The sequence below is a fragment of the Mytilus edulis genome, chromosome 1, assembly GCF_963676685.1.
Source record: "Mytilus edulis chromosome 1, xbMytEdul2.2, whole genome shotgun sequence".
In the NCBI taxonomy this organism is placed as follows: Eukaryota; Metazoa; Mollusca; class Bivalvia; order Mytilida; family Mytilidae; genus Mytilus; species Mytilus edulis.
The window spans coordinates 53,911,571-53,924,115 of record NC_092344.1 but is presented as its reverse complement, the minus strand read 5'-3'; the positions used below and the strand labels follow the sequence as shown (position 1 = coordinate 53,924,115).

Genomic DNA, 12,545 nt, shown 5'->3' with positions numbered 1-12,545 from the left:
ACTTGAAAACTGGGCCAATAATCAAAAATCTAAGTACATTTTTAGATTTAGCATATCAAAGAACCCCAAGGATTCAATTTTTGTTAAAATCAAACTAAGTTTTATTTTGGACCCTTTGGACCTTAATGTAGACCAATTGGAAAACGAGACCAAAAATTAAGAATCTACATACACAGTTAGATCCGGCATATCAAAGAACCCCAATTATTCAATTTTTGATGAAATCAAACAAAGTTCAATTTTGGACCCTTTGGGTCCCTTATTCCTAAAAACCTGTTGGGACCAAAACTCCCAAAATCAAACCCAACCTTCCTTTTATGGTCATAAACATTGTGTTTAAATTTCAAAGATTTCTATTTACTTATACTTAAGTTATGTGGCGAAAACCAAGAATAATGCTTACTGGTCCGAGACCACAATTGTCGTCCCTTGATTTTCGTTGTTCACAAATATAGTCCCTAGTGTTGACAGTGGGTTACTTGCCATTAATTTTTATAACCCTTCCAAATTTATTTCTCCATGTTTAATGCCTCAAATTGCAAGTAGAGGGGTGAAATTACACTGTAAAAAAATTTGGGTCCAGAATTTTAAAGGAAAGTAGTGATTTGGTCCAGGTGAAAAAGGTTGAAAAATAGTACTTCGGAAGCTGTCAAAAGATTTCAAGATGCCCTAAAGATAAAATTGTCCATATTTTGAGTTAGAGACAATGAAGTTTTCTATAATTTTGATATAATTTGTCCCAAAAGTAGTACAACATACTGTAAAAGTTTCTTTGAGAAAGCGCAGGTGGGATTTTTTTTATTTTCATTTATGTTCTAAAAGAAATGCACTACGAAATAATTGTGTTCTCTGACCTAAGAGGTGAAATCTGTAAATATAGAATCTGTACTTTGGCAACTTTCCTAAATGATTTGATGGTGTCAATCTGTCAAATAGCATGAAACTAAAGGATTTAAACTTTTATTTTATAGAATTTCTGCAAAAATGACCAATTTTGGCATTTTATGGTCAAAATAGGCATTTATAGCTTTTTCAATATTGATGCATAAATGGCATCCTGACTTTCTATCTGACAGGTTTTCATGTGTCAATATTTGTGTTTCTATGCCTTTATCTAGTTCTTTTACTTATTTATGAACTCTGAATCTACAGAAAAGAAGATTATCTCAGACAATATGTGCAAAATGTGTTGTATAAATGACCCTTGTCTAACGCCCTGTTTGGATGAAGTCAAAAGTGGGGAGCTTGGTACATAAAATTTGAAGTCCATAATAAAGACCTCACTAAATTTGTATCAAAAACACTTTACAATGTCTATTGTACCTGTTCCATTTTACATAATATCTTTCTTTTCTTCTGTAGGATAGCAAGTGGTTTAAATATAAGCCTGTTGAGAATAAATTACATGCAAGTTTTTCCCTAAAAAGGCAAAAATCTTTGTATCAGACCATACTGTTTGTAAGATAAGTTAATTGCAAGAGTCTTTTTGTGCTCAGATTTGTTGAATCATGTCACATAAGTATAGAAATGATAAAAAAGACACAAAATTTTATTTCTTATATCCTCAATATGCATTTTTTAATGTAAATATGTGGCACGGCCTAAATTGACCCTAAATTTTTTCCAGTCTTACTTGGCCTAAGACCCTTTTTAACTAATATGATATGTTATTTGTAACTTTTCTTTCCATTTAAAGTACTTTCAATACATATGTAAGGATTATTTATAACCAAAAAGCTTCACAAATTTAAAATTGCTGGAAAATATTACATCTTCATGTAAGGCCCCCCTTCATTGAAAAACCTCAATTTTTAGGCACAGGCTCATATAAATTTGACTTTTGAATAATTATGCCAAGTCTGATAAATCAAATGAGTACTCTATTGCTTTTAATACATGATAAGTTATATATTAAGGCATTTAAAAAGAATTTTTTTGCAATATTTGAATTTTTAAAGCCCCGATTGTTGATAGTTGAAATTTTTCAATTTTAACGTCAAAATTTTACACGCAGATTGATCTAGAGATGAGTATAGAACTTAACTTATTGTCTATAATATAAATCCTATTGTCATAAAACTTTGTAAGCAGTGTTGTAATTTATTAAGCTTTGGTCATACTAAGTTTTTTTAAGATTTGTCAACTCTTTATATCCTATTAGGTCCGAGACCACAATTGTCGTCCCTTGATTTTCGTTGTTCACAAATATAGTCCCTAGTGTTGACAGTGGGTTACTTGCCATTAATTTTTATAACCCTTCCAAATTTATTTCTCCATGTTTAATGCCTCAAATTGCAAGTAGAGGGGTGAAATTACACTGTAAAAAAATTTGGGTCCAGAATTTTAAAGGAAAGTAGTGATTTGGTCCAGGTGAAATTGTCGGGATAAGCCGGGATAAGCATCCCATTAAGGGATAAATATCTGAAACGGGGATACCATTCGGGATAACTGTCTGAAGCCGGAATTCCAGTCTAGATGAAACGGGATAAATATTGGACACTGGGATCCCAATCGGGGTAACTGTCTGAAGCTGGAATCCCAATCGGAACTGTCTAAAGCTGGGATCCCAATCGGGATAACTGTCTGAAGCTGGGATCCCAGTCTAGTTGAAACAGGGAAACGTATGAACCTTAATTCATGTTGTTGAAAATATGTAAAAGAGGGACGAAAGATACCAAAGGGACAGTCAAACTCATAAATCCAAAACAAACTGACAACTCCATGGCTAAAAATGAAAAAGACAAACAGAAAAACAACAGTACACACGACACAACATAGAAAACTAAAGAATAAACAACAGGAACCCCACCAAAAACTAGGGGTGATCTCAGGTGCTCCGGAAGGGTAAGCAGATCCTGCTCCACATGTGGCACCCGTCGTGTTGCTTATGTGATTACAAATCCGGTAAATAGTCTAATTCGGTAGGTCATATTCATGAAAGGGAAGGGGATTGTAGTTACGACGTAAGGAACATATCCGATATCATTTGTGAAACGGTTATTCCATAACGGTCAACCAACTCGTGATGGCGTCCGTAAAATTTACGAAGGGATGATTTCAACTTCACTATTTGGAACTCTTGGTTTAATAGCTTCCTTGTGAGCAGCAAACCTCTATCAAGAAAATCATGATAGGAAATGCAAGCACGGGAATATCGTATCAATTGGGAGATATATACCCCGTATGCAGGTGCTGCTGGAATGTTGCTACTTAGAAATGGAAAGTTCACAATTGGAAAGCTGAAATCATCTCTTTTGTCGTAAAGTTTTGTTTTCAACCGACCCTCATTGTCAATTTCTAGATGTAAGTCAAGATATGAAGCCGACTTAATTGTATCTGTAGTATCCTTTATCTCTAGTTCGATTGGATAGATGTGAGGATAGATGCGTTCCACGTAGTCACCAAATTTTGAATTGTTTAGTGAAAGAACATCATCTATATAGCGGAAAGTAGAGTTAAAGGATATTGCTAACTTCTTGTCTTTCTTCCTAAGAAGTTCCTGCATGAAGTCAGCCTCATAAGTGTTTGGATTGTGTAAATATATGTCTCTGATAACATCAAGTACAGGTTATTGGTGTTAATTAAAAATGAGTATGACACCAAAGCTGTCAGGTGAAGCCAATCACTTAATGGGTCACTTAATTTTCAGTTTGACAGATATTTATATAAAAGTCAGAAAATGCCGAGATGTTCGTGAATAAAATGGCAGGGCGTCCGAAAAATGTCAACGGGTGTTTTGCCAGACAAGCTTGGGCTTTTTTGATGTTCCCCAAGTTCACATAAGTGCGTTTCTATCAGTTGTCATTCGGCATCAATGATAAGATAATGATCAACATCGTAAAACGTTAGTTTCTCAACGTATGTAAAATGTAAAAAAAAATCATGACCACATGCTTTTTTTTCAATTGTACTGAACAGTTCGACCCTAGAAAATACTGTCATAAATAATGCGGCCACTAATTTATCTTCATGCACCCTGTGCCGATTAATAAAGTATTTTTTTCGTAACAGATCGTCACTTTGACGTTAGTGTACTGGTAAAAACGTTATCAAAATCTGATTACGCTGATTAATCATGTTAATGGAGGACCAAGATGATTCGATGCAGATATTTTCAGATAAGTGCATTAATAATTTAATTTAACATGTGTATATGTGTATATAATGATTATAAAAATAATTTATTGAGGTACTATGATTTTCATGGTTTTTATTTGAGCAAATCAACATTATAAAGTCTGAAAGCACAAACTGAAAATATATTTATTTTTAATATATATATATACAATGAATAAACTTGTTGTCACATACATGTAACAGGCATAACTGGTACATGTAGGTATGTAAAAATGTAATTCAGTTGTGTGTATGTTTATTTGGTGAAAATAATAAGTCGCAAGTGATTTATCTTCAGGGGATAAAAAAGGGGGAGGGTAATTAATTTGCCAAAAAAATTGAAATAGCCTTCCAAGTCGTCATAATTATTTGGACTAGCTTCCAATCTACTGTATAAACATGCAATAATATTTCTATTGAATGTGTTGCTTCAAAACGTATAAATTTAACAAATGATTCTTTGTGGATTTTTTTTTATACTTTTAGGGGATTTAATGATATTTTTAAATGGAGCTGCCAACAGATTGCATACAGTTATATTCCAGTTACAAAAATGTACCTTTATTTACTCGGCAAAACAAGTTGGAAGTACAGAGACATCAAATTAATTTACAGAGAGGAGAACTTGACATGTATCCTTTTGCATAAATAACCCAGGAATCCCAGTGGCAGTGCAATTTGAATTGGTGCATGTATATATATCCTGCTGGGATTTATTTTTGTGATCCCTTTTTTTTACACGGGAATCCCAGTTTATTCCAATCAAAATCCCAGTATATTTCCACTGGGATTTACATCGGGATCCCGCTTCTTTTACGTGAATCCCGTAATTTTATCCTAGTACATTTACATGGGGATCCCGCTTCTTTTGCAGGAATCCCGAAATTTTATCCCAGCGGGATCCCAATTGAAATCCCACAATATCCCAGTATATTTCAACCCGGATTTACATCGGGAATACCAGATTTTTTGCGGGATTCACGAAATTTTATCCCGGTGGAATTAGGTGGGATCCCAATTGGAATCCCATCAAAATTCCAGCCAGGTTTCTAGTGGAATTCCAGATTTATTTTCTCTTGGGAAGAACCCCAAGAATTCAATTTTTGATGAAATCAAATAAAGTTCAATTTTGGACCCTTAATAAGACCTCAATGTGGACCAATTTGATAACCGTCCTAAATATTAAAAATCTAAATACATGTACATGGTTAGATTCAGCATATTGATGAACCCCAAGGAATCAATTTTTGTTGAAATCAAACAAAGTTTAATTTTGGACCCTTTGGACCTTGTATAATTAATTTTTGCGGTCGTATAAAAACAGCACGATTTTGCTTCATCTATTTAAATGTATATTTATGTTTACATCGCTTATATGGTCATCGGATGACTATAGAGGTCAACTCGATAGTTAATAAGATAGTGTCTAGACTAAAATACACTGGAAACGAAGATACTTATTTTCATGCCAGTGCCCTATTAATTGTTTATTTTAGACTATTTTAAAATAATTCAGATGTTTTACATTGTTATAAATCATATATGAGAATTTGATTAAAATTGGTGAACATTAATTTGACAACTACATGTAGCTACAAATGTAGTGTCCCTTTAACATGTTTAATTGTCCATTAACCAAGAAACCCTTGTTTTCCCCCTTTTTGCCCCTTATTCTAAACAGTTTGGGCCATAACCCCCCAAAGTCAATCAGAACCATCCCTTAGTGGTATGGAAACTTGTGGTATAATTTCAGAGAGATCCATACACTTAAACACAATTAACGCAAGTTATTTTCTGGAAACTATAAAAATGCCTTTTTGTGCCCCATTTGGTCCCTTATTCCTAATCTGTTAGGACCAAAAAACCATACCAACCTTTCGATTTGTGGTAATAAACCTTGTGTTTAAATTTCATAGATTTCTATTTACTTATACTTGATTTTTTGGCAGGAAACTAACTGTCGTCTGGACAACCACATGATACATGTACCAATATTCGACAATATGTTTTTGTGATCACATAAAACTGCATTTTACCCCTACATCATACATGTACATGTATGTTCTATTTCAGCCATGGACAGGGTTGACAAAGTATTTTTACCAATGTTTTTTCAACTGATCGGGCAGAGATTATGTTTAAAATTTGCATAAGAACAGTCTATATTTGAACATGTTGAAGATGTGTGTGATAAGGATGATTGTCTTTATAATTATTATTGATAAATTCTAATCACCATGATCACCTACAAATGTATCAGTGTCACCAAAGGCATATACAAAAGAACTGAGTTTATGATATGGAACATAACTGGACACTTCATTGATAAGTTTATCCTGAAACTCCTGTCTATACATTTTTTTGTAGATGGACTGGTCTCAAATAAGCAAACTTCTTACACCCTGCCCAGGTTCTGAAGCAGGTGAAATAAATCTAGTAATACCCTTAGATTAAAAATTCAATTTCAATATAGAATTTTTCTCCACTAATTCTGTTATTATATATATGTAAACAGATTACAAAATTTACAGGTTTAATGATGCCAATTTAATTTCCAAGCATTGTTTGAATAATCCAAACTTTTAAAAAAAAGATGCATTTTATCGAAGTCACTGAGTTCAAGTGAATTGTAAATTTAAATTGCTATGCAATCATATTGATAAGTAAACATCCTACAGGGTCATGTCATTAACACTTAAAGTCTAAATGAAAAAGCTGATTATTGTTATAAAAACATAGATCTGTGTTCTAATCTGAATAATGACCTATTAGTTATATAAATTATTTTAATTTTTCTTGCATGTTATTGTCAAATCTTAATGTTAGTTATGTACATTTGAAAAAAATATTTTTCCCGCTGGTCAATACTCATAAAACATGGGTTATTGCGAACCCTTGCCATGGCAGCCATGTCTTTTTACCAGGCAGAAAATTAAATACAAACTTTATCCTCATGTACAAAAATGTAGATACTCTAAGGATCATTCCAATAGGGTATCAGCTTTTAAAACTTGATTGGAAGTTACGTAGTTTCAGAGGAGAAAATATTTGAAATAGTTTACACCAGACGGACGATGATAAATGCCAAGTGATGGCAAAAGATCACCGTAGCCAGGCCATTTTCCAATGTAATAAAAACAAGAGGCTGTCACAACCTCCTTAACGGTAAAAGTCAAAATCGTCATTATTGAACTTGACCTTCATTTTAATTTGTTGTCAGTAACAACATATTAAAATTTTAAAAGCTTTGGTTGAACAGTTCATGAGTAAATGCATGTACACACCTGGAAACACCATTTTTCTATCTCTCAAGAACCATAACTCCTGAACGGTAAAAGTGAAAATCGTCATTATTGAACTTGACCTCCATTTTCAATTTTTGTCATCAGTAACAACATATATTTGATTCATTGATATATATATTCTACTTTTTTGTAAAAATTTCCACATTATTAATCCTTTTATCTAGAAAAGTTTTAACACTTAAATATTTATTTTGTGTGTTCATGTTCTATATTTTTATCACTGTCTGTGTGTATATTTCGTTTAACATGTGATGTAAAGCGCTTTGAGTAATATTGTTTTAGATTTAGCGCTATAGAAAAATTGTAATAATAATAATAATAATAATAATAATTAAAATTTGGGAAGCTTTGGTTGAACAGTTCATTTGTAAATGCATGGACATTACTGGAAACATCATTTTTCAATCTTTCAAGAACCATAACTCCTTAACGGTAAAAGTCAAAATCGTCATTATTGAACTTGACCTTCATTTTAATTTGTTGAGCGACTGCCCGCCGTACATCCCCAAATCAATAACCGACATTTTTGTCACAAAAATCCAGTTAACAATAGCTCATTAAAGAATTCAAATATCGACATGTGGATGCTGGACATTTGTTAACCATTATTAAATATGTCCCGTCAAAATTTTGACGGGCGTATAAAAATACAATAACCTTTCTTCTTTTTTAAGTTTTCTAGTCTTCCATTCTGAATAAAGATGATTTCTAGCTGGTGCATGCTTGACCAGTTTATTTAAAACACGTTAATATAATTATATAAAGAAATTTTTTTTAAGTTATACATAGTAACATACAAAAAGAAATGGTGCAGAGAACAGGCATATTGTGATTAAAACTATGTACAGGAGCTGACACTATTTAAATGAACACCCAGATGCAGATTAAGAGCCCCCCCCCCCTCCCTTTTTTTCCTGGGAAAATTTGGTTGCTTATAGATGGAATCACTGAAGCATGACCAGAGCAGGGTCCCCTCTTATGCAGCCAGTGGGCCCCTGCTTATGATTTTTTTTAACTGCCACGGACACCATAACCAGGCACTCACTGCATGTTATCTGTGTTGGTTTAATTTTTGACCGAGTTACCCAGATAGCAAACATGTGTTGGGCCAATATTGGCATTCTGTTGGCAACATTGTTGGGCCAATGTTGGAAAACTATGTTGGGCCAACGTCATTTTGCTCATCGGCCCTCAGTTGGCCCAACATGTTGGGTCTTTGTTGGCCCAACATCAGTATGCCAACAAGGTTAACTATTTGCCAACAATCTGCCAACAATGTCAACTGTTTGCCAACAGTCTACCAACGTCGTCTAGTTTTAAAATTATGTTGGACCACTGTTGGTCGAATAGCAGTATGCCAACGATGGCTTCAGTCTGTCAAATATGTTTTTCATGCATTTCATGTTATGTATTAAGAAATATTTATCTTAAGTATCTAATGTATACTATATTGGCAGGTTAATCTCGGCTGTCATGTGGAGAGTGTGATAACACACTCGTGTCAAATGAGCAGCTGAGTTCAGTTGATTGGTTTAACAACTTGCAGAAACTATATTCAAATTTTATTTGTTTTTTTGGGCTGGTTTTAAGTATTTTTTGTTTGTGCATAAAATTATTCAATCATTAAGATAAATACATTTAAATGAATACACAGATTTGAAAATATTAGATAAAGAGAATGAAGAGCACATTTTTTGGTTTGCACTTTGAAATAATATCTAAAAAAAAAAAAAAAAAAATCTGTGGTATAATACGGGGAGATAAGAACTTAATACGTTGGCATATTGTTGGCACAATGTTGGCTCATATTTCAATATTGTCATGAAATATCAATGATATGTTTTGGTTTTTTTTTTATAAATATACTGTTTTAAAAACTTTTGAATTATTCAAAATACTAAGAATTTTCTAGCTCTTGGCACAGACGGTTTAAAATAGTTATTTGGGAAGACTTTATTATTTGATTTTTTACTAAGTCCTCAATGCCCTTCAAACACAATCTATATTCTCTACGATAACATAGACTGATAGAATCATTCAATTAAAATTCGAATAAAATTGGTTCAGTAATTTCAGTCAGAAGATCTTACACTGAACCAATGGATAACGTAAGTCAAATATCGTTGGGCAAGCTACTTTAAAAATAACAGTTGGTAAGCAAATGTTGGGCCAACACTGGGCCAATAACACCAAAATGACAGTTGGTGGAAAGTCGTTGGGCCAACAAGGGGCCAATAGTGTCAAAATAACTGTTGGCTGAGTTTTGTTGGGCCAACGTCGGTTTCTTGTTGTGCTGCCAACGCCAACTATTTACCAACTGTGCCAACCAATCACCAATGTTGGCCCAACAAAGTATTGCTATCTGGGATAATTGTGGCCAGTTGAGTGCATTTAGCATGTACATTGTACATCTAGACAGATTCAGGAGGGCCCCATTTACTTTTAGAGGAAAAATTTGGTTTATTATATATATAGGGAAATTATAGCATGACTGCAGCAGAACCCCCGCTATAAAAATTTCTGGCTAGCTATGATACCTTTCAATTGTCAGATTTTTGTTTTTATACCTTTCAAGTGTCAGCTTTTTGTTTTTACAAATTACAGTAATTTACCGGTATTTTTTAATTATCAAACCTTTCAGTTTTCACCATATCGTGCTGTTGATGTTCTGCACGTTCAGACCCGAGGAGAGGCAACGCAAATTTTATGAGAGCAGAATCAGCAGGTGAACGAAGTGATCTCATTCAAGGAAAACAATATTTTCACAGACAATGTGAAGTACACAAAAATGGCGTCTTTTTCATGACGTCCCAAAACACCTCTTTTAAATTTTGAAATTCAATTCGGAAATACTTCGAATTTTTTATCTAATCATAACAAATACACGTGTTATCAATTGGACAATAACAAATCTCACATCAAACCTATTTGATTGGAAATTACTTGAGGAAATTGGTTGGTCAATGCAGGAACCAGTGAGATTTCAGGTAGTCGCTAGCCAGTCACTGAAGATGTCACATAACTAATGGCTCTTCTATTCATTGGGTTCATTTAGATTTATATAACATACGTGTTCTGTAGTATCTTGTAAAAACTTCAATAATTCGTCAGCGATTGCGTTCAAAAATGTCCTCAATTATTTCGTCAGCAAAAAAGTTTTATTATCACAGGTCTATGTAAATTTGTCAACAATAATATATTTCTCCTGACGGACCCATGTCGAATGATGGAAGAGCAGATCTTAATAAAGACCAAAACAATATTCATATATTTTCTTATAAGCATAGTCAATATTATAACGATTTTGTAAAGACAATCTCAGTTTTTTTCTTTTTATTTGAATAAATACCAAGTTGGACTTATCAAAATGCAAAATTTTAATTAACACTTAACATCCGTTATTCAAGATGAAAGAGTACGTTTGAATCGTGTTGGTATTTTCACAGACTTTCTGGAAAATCTCTGAAAACTGGACAAAAAAATGCATCTATTTGTCAAAATCTTAAAAGGAACTGAAAGCAAAGTCACGGTTAGAAACCTAAACAGATCTTTTATATTTACCTTACAGATACAAGGAAAACATTTCATCTACCATTGACATTGTAATTATTTAAGAATTTCAGTGGCGGATCCAGAACTTCTTGTAAAAGGGGGGGGGGGGCGCTGACTGACCTAAAGGGGGGGGGGGCCTGCTCCAGTCACGCTTCAGTGATTCCCTATATAAGCAACCAAATTTTTCCCACGAAAGGGGGGCCCAGGCCCCCCCCCCCCCCCCCCCCCCCCCCCCCCCCCCGGATCCGCCTATGATTTTTTTTAAGGAAAATGGAAAGTGAGAAACAAAATGATACTCGGGTACAAGATGATAGGACCTGCCGCTGTAATAGTTCATCTTTTCAACAACTCGTACTTTCGACAACTCGTACCCTTTTTTACAAACTCGTACCCATTCAGCGTTGTAGCCAGGATTTGAAAAGGGCAGGCTGCTAGACAAAAGGGACAATTTAGCGCGTAAATGTCATTGAAAAATGGCAATTAGTTTAGGTTTATCATAACAAATGGACAAATATGGGCGTATTTTCAACTGAAAAATTCGTTTTTGGATTTTGATGGGCATTTTTTCCCTTCCTACAGAAGATGTAAAAATAAACAAACACCTGAATTACCAGGGCCTTAACTAGCCTCTTAATAGTGAGGCAAAATATATAAGCCGAGCGTAGCGAGGCAAAAAATTTTTGGAGAGGGGTCTTGGGGCCCCCAGAAGCTCTGAGGAAAAATACGCAAAATCGTGCATTCTGAGCGTTTCCCAGACTCTTTTTTCAATGAAACATAATTAATTTTTAGCTATTCTTTGCGACAATATTCTGGTCTCAAAGCAAACACATTGATTCATTGTAATTTAAGACTTTTAGGTTTTAGGGACAACATTAAAAGACCGATATGTAGGATGAAGCAAAAATCGTAATTCTCATAATCATTAATAGCGGATCTGTCTGTCTGTTCTTGTCTTGTACTGAGCTTAGACTTTGGTGAATTTTTATGAATAGATTAAAATATAGTGACAGTGCAGCATTATATTTTAAGTACTAGTACAGCTTAAATCGACACTAGGGACCATCTTGACCATGTTCACGGTATTAATGATTCTTTTATTGTTGAATACCCTCCAACAACTATTAAGAACAGGAATAAAAACTTTGACCATTGATCATTTGTATTTTTTTCTATGCATTGACTTTTTGTACGATAAGGCCCCTTGCACGTTTACTCCATATTCCATTATTTTCTGTTAAAGGGTCTGAACACGACTTAATGCCAGTAGAACCCTTCAATGTAAAAGGTCATATGGTAATACCGTGATTGTTGATTTTTTTCAAATTATTTGATACCAGGAAATTGGTGACCTTACTTTAATTTAAACCATGACAGCTATCTAGTTTTATCTACCAGAAAACAGTTTTGGATTCTTTGAAATCAAGTGCAATTCTCAATGCAGAAACGACCATTTTTTTCTGTGTCCAGGCAGTCATCAGTAGCATCGTATAGTCTTAAAATATTTTCACGCACAATGTATGGACATCGGTGGACATGCAACATTGCAAAACCTGACGTTTACAAATGAGAATC

The 12,545-nt window shown here is 34.0% G+C and overlaps 2 protein-coding genes across 7 annotated transcripts in view; one reads left to right on the top strand and one right to left on the bottom strand.

Annotated features, from left to right (window-relative positions):
- Positions 1–10,657, bottom strand: part of LOC139513912 (nuclear transcription factor Y subunit beta-like) — a 131,570-nt gene extending 120,913 nt beyond the window's left edge. The window contains exon 1 of one of the 6 annotated variants that reach the window (XM_071302856.1): positions 10,492–10,657. Coding sequence is in view for 1 of the 6 variants with exons in the window: in XM_071302851.1 (XP_071158952.1) it covers positions 10,056–10,165 (110 nt within the window). In the remaining 5 variants the exon portion in view is untranslated. Of the gene's footprint in view, positions 1–10,033; positions 10,462–10,491 lie in introns of those variants that run through there. The other 5 variants (XM_071302852.1, XM_071302853.1, XM_071302855.1 and 2 more) reach the window with 5 other exon arrangements.
- Positions 10,658–10,810: 153 nt separating this feature from the next.
- The window catches only part of LOC139513978 (ubiquitin-like protein 4A), a 28,599-nt gene continuing 26,864 nt past the window's right edge, over positions 10,811–12,545 (top strand). The window contains exon 1 of the mRNA XM_071302858.1: positions 10,811–10,950. Coding sequence (XP_071158959.1) covers positions 10,903–10,950 — 48 coding nt within the window. The 5' untranslated portion in view covers positions 10,811–10,902. The remainder of the gene's footprint in view (positions 10,951–12,545) is intronic.